The sequence below is a fragment of the Tiliqua scincoides genome, chromosome 2 (genome assembly GCF_035046505.1).
Source record: "Tiliqua scincoides isolate rTilSci1 chromosome 2, rTilSci1.hap2, whole genome shotgun sequence".
Lineage (NCBI taxonomy): Eukaryota > Metazoa > Chordata > Lepidosauria > Squamata > Scincidae > Tiliqua > Tiliqua scincoides.
The window spans coordinates 48,578,161-48,596,249 of NC_089822.1; the positions used below are offsets into that span (position 1 = coordinate 48,578,161).

At 43.7% G+C, this 18,089-nt stretch overlaps 1 protein-coding gene across 1 annotated transcript in view; it reads right to left on the minus strand.

Moving 5' to 3' along the window:
• Positions 1-18,089, minus strand: part of TMEM232 (transmembrane protein 232) — a 175,278-nt gene that overhangs the window by 91,092 nt on the left and 66,097 nt on the right. Inside the window, exon 12 of the mRNA XM_066612559.1 lies at positions 6,229-6,407. Within this exon, the coding sequence (XP_066468656.1) occupies positions 6,229-6,407 (179 nt within the window). The remainder of the gene's footprint in view (positions 1-6,228; positions 6,408-18,089) is intronic.

Genomic DNA, 18,089 nt, shown 5'->3' on the forward strand with positions numbered 1-18,089 from the left:
TGCATGTTACTATCTGGAACCTGAATGAGTAATCAAGTTTCAAAAGCAGACGGGCCATGTGTGCCAGCCCGTTCACATATACTGTTAGCTACAGTGTTACAACCCAATCCTAATGGGCAGCCCAATCCTGAGCTGCCCAGGGCGCCCCCGCTCGGCGGCGGCACCATGTTCGTCCCCTTCCCCCGGGTAAGGGAGGCAGTCCCACAAGCACGCAGCCTCCACAAGCTCCGCAGATCATCCTCCCGCCTGCCCCCAGGCACCCTCTGGCACACCCCCCTCCCCGCATCACACTGGCCTCCCCCCTCCCCGGAACGCCTCCATCCCCACCCCGTTTGCCATTCCACAGCCCAGCGGTCGCAGGCACCGCCGAGCTGCGGAACGCAAGCGCCTGCTGGGCGGTGGTTCAGCTCCGGCCGGAGCTGAGCCACCTCCGGTGGGAGCCAGGTGGTAAGTGGAGGCGCAGTGCAGACCATAAGATTGGGCCCTTAGCTATCAGGCCGAGATCTTGGTGAATTGTTGCCAGTCACAATATACACATCGTATTGATCTGGGTAAACCAACAATCTGACCTGGTAAAAGGCAACGTCATATGTAATCCTCAAATCAGTTAGATTAGCTAGGAGAACTTCACACAGCACTATCCTATGTATGTTTAATCTGAAGTAAGCCCCAGTATGTTAGATGGGGCTCATTCCCAAATTTGTCTGCATAGGATTGCAGCTTTGCACCTGGCTCACACATATATTTTCTCAACTCATTTGTGTTTATATAGATGGCACTACAAGGTGATTTCTTATCCCAGTGTTAATGGTTTGCAGAGGTCTCTGGAAGAACACAGTTCTCAACCACAGTCTTCGCTCCTGGCAAAAACTAAGACAGAGGGTCAGTTTGGATGATACCCTATCTTATTGCCCTAATGTGTTTCATGATACACACAGTCACGGTGCACACATGTTCAGGCCTCTCATCTAGCTTCCCTTACTTTCCTTATAAATCTCCAGAATTGCATACAGAGTGCAGAACTGCATTCCTCTTCATGCACTACCAAACCTACTTTTAAAGTTCTTTAGCAGTGCATGTAAGTGGCCAGTTTTGATGAACCATGCCCCTCTTCTGTGAGTAGAGGGATGCCTAAGGAAAGCAGGTGAAGCAAGGGGATAGTCGTGGACATGCACACAGCAAGAACAGACATTAAACACATGGGCCTGTATGAAATGACTTATGAACAGAAGATTTATCCCCTTAGCTGATGAACTACTTCATACATCCCATCTCATTTCCAGCCAATCAATATTGTGAAGCTTACTGACCTTCCTTCTAGGCTGGGCTTTGAGTCCCTAACTTTCCAGTGCAAAACAGGTAATGTTAACACAGAAGGAATGAGGGTCATGTGTGCTTCACTTACAGTGTTTCTCATTTGATGTAGAATACAAAGGTTATGCATACAAATATTATCCCCCCATGCTTTCTGTTCATCTATACCCCTAGTTCTCCATTTCTTTTTAATCTCTGCACTGTTGCCTTTCTCCTCTCTCATTATTGGCTAGCATCCAGGATTCCTGAATATTATATTCTTATTTGCCTCACTGCCCCAAGCCATATGGATTATTTAATTCAAAAGGCTCCTCTGATACACTTTAGTGTACGTGGTTGCCATTGTTTTCTGCAAAGATTCCTGCACCCTGAACAGCTGCCTAATAAGTAAGATATAAATGTAATAAATAAATTCAGCATGTGAGGCTTTTCCTCACAGCTGGGAAACGCTTCTCCTATTTCTGTCATGCAGGTGTTCCCTGTGCACAAGATCTGCTTCTACAAGACAGATCAGGAACTTTTCTCATTATTGTTCCTTAGTCAAAAAAGACAACTTGCATTTTTAGTAGCACCTAGAGGCAACAAATGAATAAAAAACTAAATAGCATCTTAAATTAGAATGTTAATTAAAACTCAATCCTAAACATAGATGCTTAGATATAAATCTTACTGAAATCTGTGCTACTTACAGCCAAGGTAGGCAAAGTGGTGGAGAGCCATGGTTTGATCTCCCATTTAGTTAAATTTTTGTAAACAGCAGCCATGGTTTTGGGTCAGGGAGGAGAATTTGGGTCAGTACAGAGTAGTACAGAGTACAGTACAGAGTAGTACAGAGACTATATTCCCCATGCCATTTGTCATAAAAATCCTCTTTAAAGCTGTTTGGCCCATTAGGAAAAACTTGCATGTATTCAAGCGCAATTATCTATCACTGCACCTATTTGTGACCCTTAGGGCCCAATCCTGTCCAATTTTCCAGTGCTGGTGCAGTCGTCCCAGTGGAGTGTGTGTTGCATCCTGTGGTAGAGGGACAGTCACTTGGGCCTCCTCAAGATGTGGGAACATGTGTCCCCTTACCACAGAGCTGCATTTTGGCTACACCAGAGCTGGAAGTTGGATAAGATTGAGCCCTTAGTTATGAGTAAATGCATTTAAAATTGGCATTTAAATACAGAGACGTTTCTGTTTCGGAAGGTTTAAAATAAGAGAATTTGTCCATCAGAATCTATTTCATCACCTCTTTGGCCACTTTGTATGTGCTACCATGTCACAGGCTACCACTTTTTGTGTTTTGGAAGAGGAAGACATGACCCTGTGCAGAAACATTCATATGGACTGTACTGTACACAGAGACAGCCATCAACCTGGTTATTGTTTCCATGTAACATCTAGTCCACAGTATATGATGGCATGGATCAAATAATGGGATCAGCATGTATGAAGTGGCCTGTATGCCGGCTTAAAGTTTAATCATCTATGGGCTCAATCCTAACCAACTTTCCAGCACTAGCATAGCTGGATCCTGCAGTTGGGGGGCAGTCGCAGAGGCTTCCTCAAGGTATGGCAATGTTTGTTCCCTTATCCCAAAGTTGCATTACCCTTATGTTGGTGCTGGAAAGTGGGTTAGGATTGTGCCCTATGCCAGTGTATCTCAAACTGTGGGTCAGGACCCACCAGGTGGGTTGTGAGCCAATTTCAGGTGGGTCCCCATTCATTTCAATATTTTGTTTTTAAATATTAGACTTGATGCTACCATGGCATATGACTGCATTTGGGGAAATGTTACAGACCTGTACTTTTAACAAGCTACTATGTATATTCTTTTAACAATGATAGTCAATGGGACTTACTCCTGGGACATACATGTGCATAGGATTGGAGCCTAGGATTGTTAAAAATTTTCCTACTTCTTGATGTCACTTCCAATCATGACATCACTTTTGGTGGGTCCTGACAGATTCTCATTCTAAAAAGTGGGTCCTGACAGATTCTCGTTCTAAAAATGTGTGAGAACCACTGGTCTATGTACTTAGGTTGGGCACCCATACTATGGGCTTTGGCCTCCCCTTCTCTAGTTCCTTTGTTGGGTTTGAGGAGAGCGGCTTGTGACTGATCTGCATTCCCTTCTCAAATGGCCTCTGGTTAGCAGGTCATTTCCTTTCCTTTTTTAAATTAGTAATTATGGCTAGCTGGCTCTGCTGCTTTCTGGCTGTGAAACTGGACTCAGAGCTTTGTGACTTTTCTGTTTCTGTGCATTCTGTTTGTAAACTAGATTTCCCTTCTCTATAATTATCATTTCTCTGGGCTGATATTATGCTGATAAATGCAGAGTATTTTGATTGACACAACACACAACCAAGCAGAACCCCAATCCTTTGATTTTCATCAAGCACAAAACTGATTAATTTTACGTTATCAAAAATTTAAGTCAGGTTTGTTAAATATTTTTCGCAGTCATCTTTTGTCCTCAGTTTCAAATTGCCAAGATCCCTGATCAGATTTATCTGGTGTCTCGTCCCAATTTTTCAATAAATTTCACCCAAGTTTTGCATTGTCTCCTTTGCAACTGCAGCCTTTTTGATACAGGCTAGCTGCTTATTAATGAGGGTCTTAGTTATGATATGCTTATATTTGATTTATCCCATTCAGAAATCTAGCTATTTCCTGTGGCTGGCTGATTTTCAATCAATAATCCCGTTTAGCAAAATTAGCCCTTATCCTGTACCTCCAGCTCTCAAAAGAGTTACTCTCAAGCTGAAGTATTTTATGCAAAAACGAGCCTCTATTGTTAGCTCCCTGTGCCATGAGAAAAAAGAATGGTTAGTTTCCTTTGCACCTAAAAAAAACAATAAAACACCTTACAAAAGGTGGGGACAGAAGAACAAAAGGCAAAAAGCAAAAATCTTCCCAAGTATGCTAGGGTTCCTTACTGGGATGCTGGGCTATAATCTATTGGAAAAGAGGGATTCTAATAAGCAATCAGCAGAAGAACTCTTTTCCTAAAATAAATTCTGCCACCCAGGATGTCTGCATCAGTAAATACACAGAAACAGACTCGCAGCCCAATCCTGAACTGCCTGGAGCGCAGGGCTGCCGCAGCACCAAAAATAGCTGCCATGTTATCCAACGTGCGACCAGGTAGCTGCCACCAGCTTCTTGGGAGAAAGGGATGTTTGTCCCCTTTTGCTGGGTAAGGAAAATAGCCCTACAATGGGGCTACTAGATTCTGAGGCAAACTTTGGGCTGGTGCAGAATCAAAGAGCTCTGTGCCGGGCCATGTGGCCTGAGAGCTCAGGATCGAGTGAAGCTGAGTTCCACCAGTCCCGCCACATACCCACCTTGCTCTCTCCCTGCCACACCTCCTCCCTGCCCTCTGCCTGTCTTTCACCCTAGAACGCCTCCTCCCCGCCTGCCCCCATGTTCCCACTTACCTCTCTACCACCCAGCGGTTCAGGTGATTGCCGAGTGGCAGAATACTGGCTATCCCCCAGTGCCAGCCCAGCACCTGTTGATGGTGGGCTAGATCCAGTGCTCGGCCGGCACTAAGACTCACAATTGTGCCTTATGGTACATTTGCAACAGTGTATGCTGGCCGTGAGCCAGTGCACACTGCATAGGATTGGGCCCTCAGGCAGTTAAGGTTTCAAAAGTTTGCTTTGCTCACAGTTTACAATCATATGCTTCTTCCGAAGTATCAGAGGTTTCTACAACTTGGGGAATGCTGTTCTCTGTGTGTAGAAGTAAGGAGATACTCTGCAGCAAAGGCTGCCTACCATTCACAGACAGAGCCTGGATGTTGCTCCTTCACTGGTCAGGAAGAGAGAGAGACTTTTGGGAGGAAGGAAGTTATGTAAAGGACACACCTCCTACCTCCTGTGGTAGGAGGTACCACAGAGGACAAGGTAAAGGGTCTCAGGTATCTATATAATACACTGCCCTCCAGAACCTTACAGGTGGTAGTGACCTATAGTCCAACAAGATGCACTACTATGTTCAACACTGCACATACATCACCCCAGAGATGGCTACATTCTAGATATTTGCTTAAAAGCCCCACAAATTGGGACCTCAGATGAAAGCACTTCAGTGTAAGAAATTTGCAGAGCTTGTTGTGTCTCCGTATGCTATCTGTGACATGCAATAATAATGTGCTCTTAATTTGTCATTTTTGCATTTATGTAGCAGCCCAGAATTATTAAAACCAATGGGAGTTTTGTCAGTGACTTCAATGGGAAATGGATTGCTCCCTACATTATTAGAAGTATGAACTCTGAATAATCAGTCAGTCAACACACTAGAATTCCATTTTGAGTTGGGGCCAGCCCAATATAAATTATAACAGCTGATCTCTATTATTGAACTTAATGGAGATGTGAGTACCAATAGCTGAAGCAGACTGAAAGAGCACCCAAGAAAACAAAACCCAAACAAAAATTCAAGCCTTTGGAACATGAGTTAGTTCTTTGGGAAGTCTGTCCACAGAGCAGGCAATAATGAAGGTATGCATAAACATTAGCAGTAATAATAGTTAACAGCTTGCCTGAAGGAAAATCTCATTTATCACTTTAGACATATCTAAATAATGTCAGTCTTTTAAAAAATTCTAAATATTCCAACCACAACAAAGGGTTTGCCTTACTGAAGAGAATTATAACACTTCAAACCAAGAATGTTATCAAAATGCCAACCTTTAAAAATGCATTTTAAAATGATATATTTTATGTTTTGACATATAACAGAGTATTGAGAATGCCACTAACAGGGCAATTGCTGCTAGTCATTTCTCAGTCATATTTCTGTAATGGAAGGTACCCACATTTCTGTTTTTAATTCCAAAATGAACGATTCAATAAAATGATGGTGACAATCTTGTTAGAGCGATGACTTATACTACCTGCGAGATGCCACACTCACCTCTGCCACTGTTACTGCATCCAGGACTCGGCTCTCCTTTTCACGGTTCTTTTGTTTCTGTAAAGTTCTCCAGACAGCATTCCTGAATCCATCTCGGTTCACAACCCCAGAAAGTTCACCACGCAGAATAACTAGATTGTAGATCACACCATAACGAATAACCCAGAAGAGATCATGACCTGCAAATAATGATATTTCAGTATGCCATGAACATTATGATTTTGCTGTTTGAGTAGACCAGTGATTCTCACCCTTTTTAGCCCGGGACCCACTTCTGAGAATGACAATCTGTCTGGGGCCCACCGGAAGTGATGACAGCAACCTGGAAGTGATTTCATAGTCAGAAATGACATCATCAAACAGGGTGTGACATCACTGATGTCAGAGCCGGAAGTGATGTCATCAAGCAGGAAGTTCTTGTCTAGAAACTCAAACTGTAAATGACAAGAGACAGTATTCCAGCTCAGAAGCTTCTTCCAATTCTCCCTGCCCTCGCTACCATTACTATCAAGAAAAAAATAAAACAACATCTGGAACAAATTATTTGTGTATTTATTTACTACTGCTTTTATTTTGGTCTTTATTTACAAAATCTCAAGCTACTTCTTGTATTGAGCTTGAAACTAACAAACATTGATGTGGTTATTGATACTCTCAGCACTAGCCAGAAACAAGTGCACCCTTCTCATGCACCTCAATACAAGAAGTAGCTTGAGCTTTTGTAAATAAAGGAAATAAAAACAGTAGTATCCCCCTCAGAAGGAAGATAAGCAGGGATGCTTCCCCTCATCTCCCCCAAGCCTAAGCATGTCTACTCAGAATTGACTCCCATTATTGGCAATGGGGCTTACTTCCAGGTAAGAGTAGACAGAATTGCAGCCTAAGAGAGAAGTAAGAAGAGGGGAAGGGTGCACATCAGAGAAGCGGCTGGGGGAGCAGCACTCCCTGGGTGCTCCTCCCCCACATGCCAGGCTTGCCCTCCCTCCTCCCCCCCAGCTGCTCTCTTGGAAGTCAGGCAACCAGGGATCACCCCTCACCCCAGCAAAGATACAAAGAGAGGACATGCTAGCCAGGGCAGGAAAGGATCGCGGCTTCCAGGCAATTTCAGAGAGGGAGAGAGGTCGTGATGCAGAGGACAAGAATGACAGTGGGGTGGTGGCGGCAGTGATGCTGCTTTCAAGGCAGGCTCACAAGAGGGGAGATCGTGTGGATCTACCTCTACTCCGCCTACACTCTCCAGTCCAGTCCAGCTGCAGGGGGGGGAGCTGCTCTGTCTTGCAACCCCAAGGCAGCCCATCCCGTCAAGCCAGCCAAGCCGACAAAGGTTGGTGGGGAGAAGCCTGGCTGGCTGCAATTGGCCCCCCCTGAGGGAAGCCTCCAAGTACAGAGGGAGGTCCAGCTGGAAGGCAGCAGCACATTTTCTGGGGAAAAGTGGCACGCTGCTTTCTTTGCACATGTGCAAGCCGCTCTTAGTTACGTTTCAATGCCGGGAAGTTTAAAATGGCGACACCCAGGCTTTGCCCACTTCCAAAATGGCACCACCTAGGTCTTTTGCCATCTTTCAAGATGGCTGCCACCAGCTTCTCACAACCCACCAGAAATCAGATCGCAACCCACCAAGTGGGTCCCGACCCACAGTTTGAGAACCACTGGACTAGACCATAAGAAATGTGTAGCTATATCACACCAGAATCCATGTGGTCTGACAATTTCCTTCAAACAGTAGCCAGAAATGCCTATGGAAGCCCAATGTGACAACTTAAATGACCTATTGAAAGCACTTACCTAAGTAGGCATTCTACATAGCTGTCAATTACTGTCACAGACACTTACTGTGTGCACTGGGCCATCTCCATGCAGCACTAGCATCCCAGCACCACAGCTGGTTGGCATATCACTGCTGTTGCTGAACACAAATGGCCCAGTGCATATGACTTTTCAGCAAGACGGCAACCCAAGAGCGTTCCCAAAAGGGAGGCAAAGTGATTAGTTTTGCAAGGCACCTCAACACACTATGGAAGCTTCCCCTTCCCCTGGTTGGAGCCATTCCAGGCAGCAAGAGCAATGCGGAGGAGATGCCTCCATGCTGCTCTTGCCTTCCATAATGGCTCCAGTGAGAATGCTACTGCAGCAACCACATGGAAAACCGACATATATGAGTGCTGTATCTACACAGCCTCATCATATTTTAGCAAGGCAATAAAGGGATGACCACCCCCTCTTGTTTGTATCCACCATCTGATATTAAGAAATATACTGCTTTTGTATATGGAAGTTCCATGGATTTATCAGCTTACTGAGGAGATAGATGGCTGCAGCTTGTGCAAGTGCTAGCTGCCTCCCACTTGCATGAAAGAGCAGGTGCCATTTTTGTCAATTCTCCCTTCCCTCTCCAGCCTTCTGTAATCCCCAAAACTTGCTCTTTGGGATCCCCCAAATGTCTTGCACGAATGTTAATTACTGCACATGGGAGGGAGGGTCTGAACGCAACCCAGAGAAGTATCAATTCTTCCATTAAATACAAGATTAATAAGCCACAAGGAAAGCACACTTTGAGGTCTTTCTGGAGCAAGATATAGGGAGCAGGGCCTCTGTGAACTCTCAGGCTGGCAGATGTGTAATTCTGAAGAGATTCTGGCAGAGATGTGTAATAATAATAAAAAAATCTTTTAGTTCATGGATTTTGTTTGCTGATGGTAGCAGAAAGGAGTTGTCAAAGATAAATAAATAGTTGAGGAGGAGTGAAGACTAGCTGGGAGGATATCAAAAGAGGCTGCCTGTGCTAGTTTTCTCATGAAAAGATGCTTATACACTATATTTATATTTATGCTTCTATATTAAATGTGAAGAATATGCCAGGCTTGTGAAAATGGTTTGATCCCAGGCCATCTCAGTATGCAATTGTTCAGTTTGTATGGGAAATCATAGCAATTCCCTTTCCAGCTGAAAACAGAAAGCGTACAAAAACACAAGCAAGTGTAAGAGTATTTAAAGTGTCAACAAGATCTGAGTATGTTAGATTACAGTGCTCATTCTCGAAAGATTCTCTCCTCCTGCTTTATATCATGTCACCTTGGTGTTAGCAATATTATTCCCCATGCACTCTCCTATTTAGAACTGGGAATAAGGCAAATATTGAGGAAACATTAGTCATCTCTTTAGAGGGCTACTGCTCTAATGTGCTGAGTGACTCCTGAAATGGAGCTCACCATTGTTCATTCTTATGAATGTCAATGGCAATTTAGCATGCCCCATTTGAAAGAGGAAGTTCTCACTGTATTGAATCAAGTCACTGGAGATTTTAAGCAGCAAACACTCCAAATTCTTAATGGTGGTAATGGGATATTGAGGCCAAACCAGAAAAATAAAAGAATTGTGGTGTTTTGTTACTTTTTAAAGTATCTATATCAGAGCATTTAATATTAAACAAGCAAATTAAGTCATTTGCTCAAATACTTTATAATTGTACTATGCAAATAATAATGTACTGAGCATTAGAGACAAGATTGTTGTTGCTTACTACTGAGCATTTGTAATTATCTGAATAGTGAGGTCCAAGCCATTGATAAAGAGAATGCAAAACATATGCAATATTTGCAATGAGGTAGCATTACCCTCAGATCTAATTAGTTCCAGAATTGTTTCATTAACCTTAAAAGTGTTTGGTTTGAGCACTTTACATTTATTGTATGAAGCCTGAAATCCATAGCTACTAGATTGCACTGGCTGCAATCCAGTGGCTCCAATGTGTATGAACGCTAAGTGTTTCCCTAGTTTGGAAACAGCCTGGAAATAAGCTGCAAGCACAGTGCAGAACTCCTGTGCAGGTACTTAGCAGCATCATATATGGAAGTGAACAAGAAGCCTTCTTCATGTGAACCACTGGATTGCATTCATGGTTCATATGACTACGATCCATTCTTTGCTTTGATATAAATGTTCTTGTTTGGGAGGCTCCCACTGAACAGGTTTGTGAACCCAGAGCAGAAAATGCTTTGGTTTCTCCCAATTTCTTATCATTCCATTGTTTTGAATGATCTCTTGATTTTATCCCACCTTGGGCAATTGGATGCATTGCACCCCATTGCATACATAAACAAAATCTCCAAGGGATGTGAGCATTGGCTTTTAGCAGTTGTCTACCCATTGCAAACACTATAGCACTATTATGAATTATTGTCTGAGAGTTAATAAGATACAGGTATAACCTAATTATCCACAGATTTTTCACCTGTGGTTTTATCTCAACGCAACAAGAAGGTCCCTTTAAATTAAAGGAAAAAAGACATTTTAACAATAGCCTCCGTTAATGCGAGAGAGGGCAGCCAGCTGACAGTCTATCATTCATTCACCCTCCAGGCATTAGAACAGCTTCACTCCAAGGCAAGCAACCCCCCCCCCCCCCAATACCTGATAGAAAGATAAGCACTTTCTTATGAGATACAGGAAGCTGGACTAGATGGGCCTATGGCCTGATCCAGTGGGGCTGTTCTTATGTTCTTATCACTTTGCATTCTTTCCCAGCTCTGTACTCTGGGTGAAGGGAGGGATCACTGGCTCAGAGTGAAGCCTTTTTAAGTGCCTGGAGAGAGACTGATTTTTGGATTGTCTGCCAAATGACATCACAAAGGTCAGCAAGGCTGTTTTTAAATCTCCTAGCAAAGGGACACTGTTTTTTAAATGGATTTGCTTTAATGCAATTTATGCCATCCACATGAGTTCTGGGAACAGAACCCTCACAAATGAGACTCAACTTGTATTACCACATTGCATGTAACTGACATAATTAGCTTTGGGCAGCCCAATCCTGAGCTGCCCAGTGCACAGGGCTGCAGCGGCACCAAAAATGGCTGCTGCTGCATCCAGCGTACCCCAGGCAGCCGCTGCTGCCTCCTCAGGAGAAGGGGACTTTCGTTCCCATCCCCCAGGTAAAGCGAGTAACCCCACAACGGGATTGTGCATGATGTGTATGATGTGCATGATGGTGATGCAACCCAAGAACCCAAGGGTTGGCATAGAATTTAGAGCCTCCATATTGGGTGGACAGCCCGACATGGAGGCTCAGGATCTGATGGATCCACCAGTTCTGCCTCCCTCCCACCCTGCTCCCTTCCCTGGCACACCTTCCCCCCACTCTCCCTCCACCTCCCCCGCCCCATAACGCCTCTTCCTCGCCTTCCCCCACACCCCCACCTATCTCTCCACAGCCTGACAGTCTGCGCAACCACCAAGCAGTGGAGCGCCAGTGCTCCAGTGGCGCTAGCCAGTGCTCCAGTGGCGCTAGCCCTAGGGCCAACCAGCACTAGGCTAGCACCAGCAATCCATTGGTGCTAGGGCCCACAAACATGCCTTACGGCATATTTGCGACAGTGCATGCCGGCAATAAGCCGGTGCACACTCTTTAGGATTGAACCCTGAATCTTTAAACACTAAAGACACTAGCAGACTGACCGTGAGCCTAATCCTACCCCCCACCATTTTCTGCCATGCTGATGGAGTGTACACTGTATGCAATGGGGGGGATGGGCCAGACAGACTAGGACAAGTAAACATTTTTCTTTCCCAGTCAGCCAACTGGCTCTCAGTGGCCCTCTGTGTGCCCACACCAGTGTTTTTGCTAACATAAGACTGAGGAGAGGCAGGGCACATGTAAGGATGGAAAAATGAATGTAGCATCCTTGCACAGGCTGTTGCCACTAGGATCCACCCCTCAAGCCCCCAAATTACCCCGCCTTCCTCACTCTCTGCCCCAAATAGTCCACAACCACTCCATGACCCTCCCCAGCTGGCTCTTTACCTGCTCCAACTCAGGCTGGGTACATGTGTGGTGGTCATGTGGAGCCTCCAGCAGTTTCCACCAGCAGCTCTGATGTGTATGATGTCAGTATAACAGTTGCACTGCTATTAGAGAACTTACGGCAGTGGATCAGAGATCCACTGCTTTATGCCCGCCATAGGACTGGGCTGTCAGAAATGCCATTTATTGCCATTAAACCCAATGATCGTGGTCTCCGCAACCTCTTCAGCACCCCTCTGTTTTCACTGCAGGAACTATCAGTAGTAGTCCATCAACTTTCATACATTCAGTACTGGGACCTTAGTGGGAACTTTTAGGTCTGCAGTCTAAAGCTACAATCTTATCCACATTTATCTGGGAATAAGTTCTCTTGAACTTAGTAGAACTTCTGAGTAAACACTGACAGGATCAGACTGCATGCTAGCTTAAATTCATGGTGACACTCTGTTTGTGGGTCACAGCCTTGCAAGAAGTACTTAAGAGATTATGTCCAATCAGTATTTTAACTGAAAAGGTAATATTTTACTTTTAAAAAGGATATCAGGAATGCAGAAACAAGGAGACCAATAATCATAGACAAATCTTTTTTAAAAAATTATGGAAAATTAATTAGAAAAGAACTGATTAGATCATGTGGAGCATATGAACGAACAAATGGTGCCATTCAGGCCTAGCATGCATCCAAATTACTTTCATACAGATTGAATCTTGAAATGTTCTTGGATATTGAAATGCATTCATTAAAATGCTAAAATTACATCTAAACAGTGAGAAAAGCAAGATGATGAAGCAAGGAGAGAAATCATAAGTTGGTTTGGATATGGTTTTTAGCAGAAGTGGTGTCAGGGTTTTCCAGGTATTGGGGAGAATTTCCACGCCATAGGTGGCCAGGCTACAACAAAATGGATGACAGTAGAGCTAGATTTACTCACAGAGTACAATGGCAGTAATTAACAAAATGTCATTGCAAAGAATGGCATCAAATCCATTTAAAATACTTTAAGAACTGTGAGGAAGGGTGGTTACAGAGTCAGCTTACAGTACCGAACAGGCATGTTTATAATGTAAAATTGAAAGATGTCTGCAGAGTTCAAGTATGATGAAGACTCATGGTTTTGCAGGTGGCTGCCTTGCAAATTCAGCCCACATATTGATCTCAGTATGATCAGTTCTAGCTGACAAAGTAGAGAGGTCACCTTCCCTCCCATTTCAACTCAAAAGAGAAACTTCGCGCTCTATTGAAAGATTACAAAGTCACTGAAGACTTTTGTCTAACAAATTATGTGTATACTCTTATATAAGTACATGTATATGTAAAGATATGCACACATGGCATTTGTATCAAAGTGTATTTAGAAAGAGCCTGAAATTTTGAGAGACTGATGGAAATGTTACCAAGGAAAATATGAGTCCCTGAACCCACATTTGAATAAAAATGTAGGAGGTGGAAGCATATGCAAAAGAGTTAACTGACAGAATGCTCCTTCTACAGATTATCCCCAGAAAATGTCTCCCCTTGGCTTTTCTCCCCCTTCAGTTGGGCTTACATCTTATTTCAGAGTCTAGATGCAGACAAAAAAAATTTAAAATGGTAATGATGGGGAGAACCAGTGATCGGGGAAGGGATGTATATCCTCTTCCTACCCACTGATTATCTCATGCAAATCTCACTTGCCTTTGCCTTACAAGGAGAACACAATGTTGAAGTGCCATGTTTCCCTTGTAATAGGTAGTCCTGCCCAGAGATCATTTCTTAGCAGCAAGATGTCATTGACTCTAAAACACTTCCACAAAACAGCGGAAACTGTGAGCATCCACATGTATAAAACAGTACCACCCAATCTGCCCTGTGGATTAATGGTTCAATATTTTATGTTTCATCAGAGTGGGGCATACAGACTTAACACAACATGCTCGACAGCACAAAAATGCAATGATATGCTAGTATTAAAGCGGCTACTTCAGCATCTCAAGCAAATAAATGAAAGTTCCAATCAGTTAGACCAGGGGTGTCAAACTTGTTTCATACCAAGGGCTGAATAGCATTCATGATGTCTGCTGAGGGCCGAAAGTGATGTCATTAAGCAGGAAGTGAGGTCATTAAATAGGTCATAACCAAAAATAAGCACCTTTTCTCACTTAGGAGCTCATTAGATGCAAATCACAGAAGAGTAAACACACAAATCATCATATTTCAAGACATGGGAGAACCCAATTTTCACGTGGGCTGCCCTTTCAGCAGTGCCAGCTCAGCATTGCTCAGCAGCTGAGAGCCCAAGGGCCTGATAAAAAGCTTCCGCAGGCCGCATCTGGTCCCCGGGCCCTAAGTTTGACACCCCTGAGTTAGACTTACGGAAAACATACTATATATAGATATAGAAATATCTTTAGCTACAGAAATATGAGGGGAATTGTGTATTATTTAACTATTTTACACATTATTATAATACATGGCCCAATTCATCTGGGCTGGGGGATGGTGGTGTACCTCTTCCACTGACTGCCATAAAGGGGATTTTAGAAGGCTCAGTTGGTTGGTTCATTGCCCTAAATGCCCAATTTCCATTTACAAACTTAACAAGCTTTTGGCATTTGGCAATAGCCCATCATAGCCCACAACCAAAATAGGGTCAGAAAGGATTGGGTTTTTCATTTTCCTGATGATGCCTCTCCTTGTTTGGTGGTATCCTTCAAAATATCAAGACTAGTTCAGCACTGAGTAGTTTTTACATTCAGATTTGCCTCCACTCACCAGTCACAACTTTATGCAGGATTACAATGTGGGAGGGTGGAAGGTGGGAGTTAATAATAGGCTGGAACTTTGAAGTAGCACCATTAGAGTTATGGGGATATACAAGAGCTACGCTTGCCCTTCAAAGCAGGTAAAGATAAAGAACTGGTATCATTTCTCTGGGGTGACCAACACCCTCTGTATAACCTTAGAAAATACCCTAGGAAGATACAGAGAAGTTGTTATCGGCCATAATGCAAAACGCTTCACACAAACTATCTCTGGTTTAACATTACTCTAAATCTTTGTTCCACGAAACACAAAATATTGCAGGCACAACAGAGACACCATCCACCTAAATACAGGCTTGCCTTGAAATGCACAAGATAAATTATGAATCTCACAGACCCAGTCAACTACATTCTAGCCACTCACAATTGCTTTTTAAAATCCACATGATTTACCAAGTGAGCCATATGGCTCTTTTCTAGTTGATTTAAGCTCTGTTACTTTATTCTTAAATAAAAAAAGATTAGAAAAAGGAGCCTATCAGCTACAAGTAACACACAGTTAATGCAAAAAAGAGGGAAAAATAACGCCCCATTTATAAGGACAGACAGATGGCAATGTAGGACTGTCATAAAAAGTGGACTGCAGTGTAATAATCATGTCTAGACATTTTGAGAGAAACTTGACTGTTATAAAACTAGTCATCCAGGTCCCCAGCAGCATCACAAGCCTCTTTTCTGTTCTGCTTTGCATGACCTCATGGCAGCTATCAAAAATGTTGCTTTAAATATATTGAAAGAAATATGCCCCTGACAGCTCGGCAAGTGAATATGCTGAGGGTGGAGGGAGGGGTGGGGGAATAAAAAGCCTGAGTAACAAAAGCTCTTTAAAAAGAAAGGAAGTTAAAGAATAAAGATCCATTAGATATTCAAGGAACCTGAAAAGAAAAATGATTCTTTTCATATTCTAATTTTTTTTCTGCTCATTGCTAATTGAGTAACCACTGAGAAATAAGAATATAGTTAGCAATTCAGCAGGTGTTTTTCCTCTCCCATGCATCTCAAACACCAGCTTCAGGACAAAGACTGCATCAACTACATTTTAAACAGAAAACATTCCTTTCATATGGTGACCTCTCTTAAAATAAAAAGGATGCATTTTTGTCTGCTGCATTACAAAAACTGTCTTCCACCTTCTGACTAGCATGGAGCACACAGGTAACATGGCCGCCTGAACAGCAAGATGTACCACCTTATGTAGAAATCAGTTTTGGGGCTCCTGCCACTTAAATATGTGTACTGATATTGGTTTCTAGGTATTTTATAGAGCCCAGCTTTAATAAGCTTTATCAAAAACTGAATGAGAAAGGACAACAAAGCACTAGAGCAATGGCTCCCAAAGTCCAAGTAGGACTGCAGTAAATTAGCAGGGATGAGACGGGAGGCAGCCCCAATGATGCAGCAGCAAATGCAGCACCACCCGGAGCAAGGGGTTATTTCGCTTACCTGTGAGGTTGCTCTGGCCTCCAAGAGGGTCTGAGAGCTCACAGCCTCTCTGCAGGGCTTGCGACTGCTCCAAATAGCTCCAGTTGCTGATTGAAGCCCACTTCCAGTTTTAGTACAATAACCAGGTGAGTTCCAATTGCTGATTGGAGCTATTTGGAGCAGTGGGGAGGCCTGCAAAGGGGACTGCAAGACTCCCAGACCCTCCCGGAGGCCAGCACAACCTTCCAGATACATTAAAAAAAAAAAAAAAAACCCTTGCTCCCAGTGGTGGCATTATTGCTATAGTGCCGTTGGAGCACCCATTTCTGGACCATTCCCCATCCCCCTTCTGGCCCTATTCTGGTTCCCCTGGTGGGTCGGGACCCACCAGTTTGGGAACCACTGCACTAGAGAATAAAACAGGAATAATAGGAAATAATCATAATTTACTGGGCTTCACAAAAACTGACAGCACAATTTGACATTTGAGAACATTAACTGCCCAATTCTATCTCTGCCAAGCTGAAGCATGCAGCTGCCCCACAGAAATGCATGTTGCATGCTATGGTAGGACAATCTAGAGGCCTATGAGTGGTAGTTTTCCCTTACCTCTGTGTTGGTCCCTGATGGCTTAAGGGTCCCTAAATAGCTAAATAGCCAAATTTAGGTAAATTTACAGAGGCTAAATAGCCAGCATAAGTCTAAGGAAAGCCACGGGCAGAGCAGATTGAAAAATGGGGGATAAGATCTGGCATACATGACTGCTGCCAAAATCATCCCAACACACACCCCATTACTTCCCCCCACTCACTCACTGCCAACCCCCACCTCCAACCTCTTCTGGTGGCAGCTGGGCTCTCCAGTGGTGCACACATGTGGTCACCAACTATTTGTGCCCACAGTAACTTTGTGTACATCATTGTAGCATCTGCAGAGCCAATGAACAGGTCCTTCTGCAGACAGAACACTAGCAGGGATCCATAGGATTGGGCCCTAAGTGATATAAACTGGTGCTAATTACACAGGTCAACACACATTTTGCTTCCTTAAACGTTACACCAATTCCTGGGTATATTTGGGGTGCCGATTCCAAAAACGGCATCCATTTTGCCCCATCACGTCTAGTTTTGGAGACACAGCATAGCCTCTTTAGTGAATGGTTCAAGCAGCTTCCTCATGAGGAATCCTACACCATGGCTTCCTCATGAGGAAGCTGCTTGAACCATTCACTACTGAGGCTATACTATATCTCCAAAACTAGATGTGATAGGGCAAAACAGATACCATTTTTGGAATCGGCACCCCAAATTCATATCAAACCACCATAAAGTTTGGGAAAAACTTTTCTGACCCTCAATTTTGTAGGCCTGTGTTATCTGTTATATCAGTTGTTCTCACACTGTGGGTCCAGGACCCACCAGTGGGTCGTGAACCAATTTTTTGTGATTTGCAAAACTGACAGGGCAGATTAGGCTTTGTGCATCAAGGGTTAAACAAGTTGCTTCTTGGGGGGGGGGGGAGCACTGCTGCCAAATCACCATTACAGCTACACCCCTTATAAGCCAGACAGCAGCCTCTAGGGCCTCTAACATGTTTGGGAACCACTGTGCTATCTATTACTTATGAAGACATCCAGTTTTAAAAATACTTGACAGAGTATATACCTTCAAGCTATATAACAACTGTAGTTAGCATAATAAGGCCCAAATCCTAAGCAACTTTCCAGCACTGGCAAAGTGGTGCCAATGAGATGGGTGATGCATCCTGCAGCTGGGTGGCACTCACAGAAGCGGCCTCAAAATAACGGAATGTTTATTCCCTTACCTTGGAGCTGCATTGC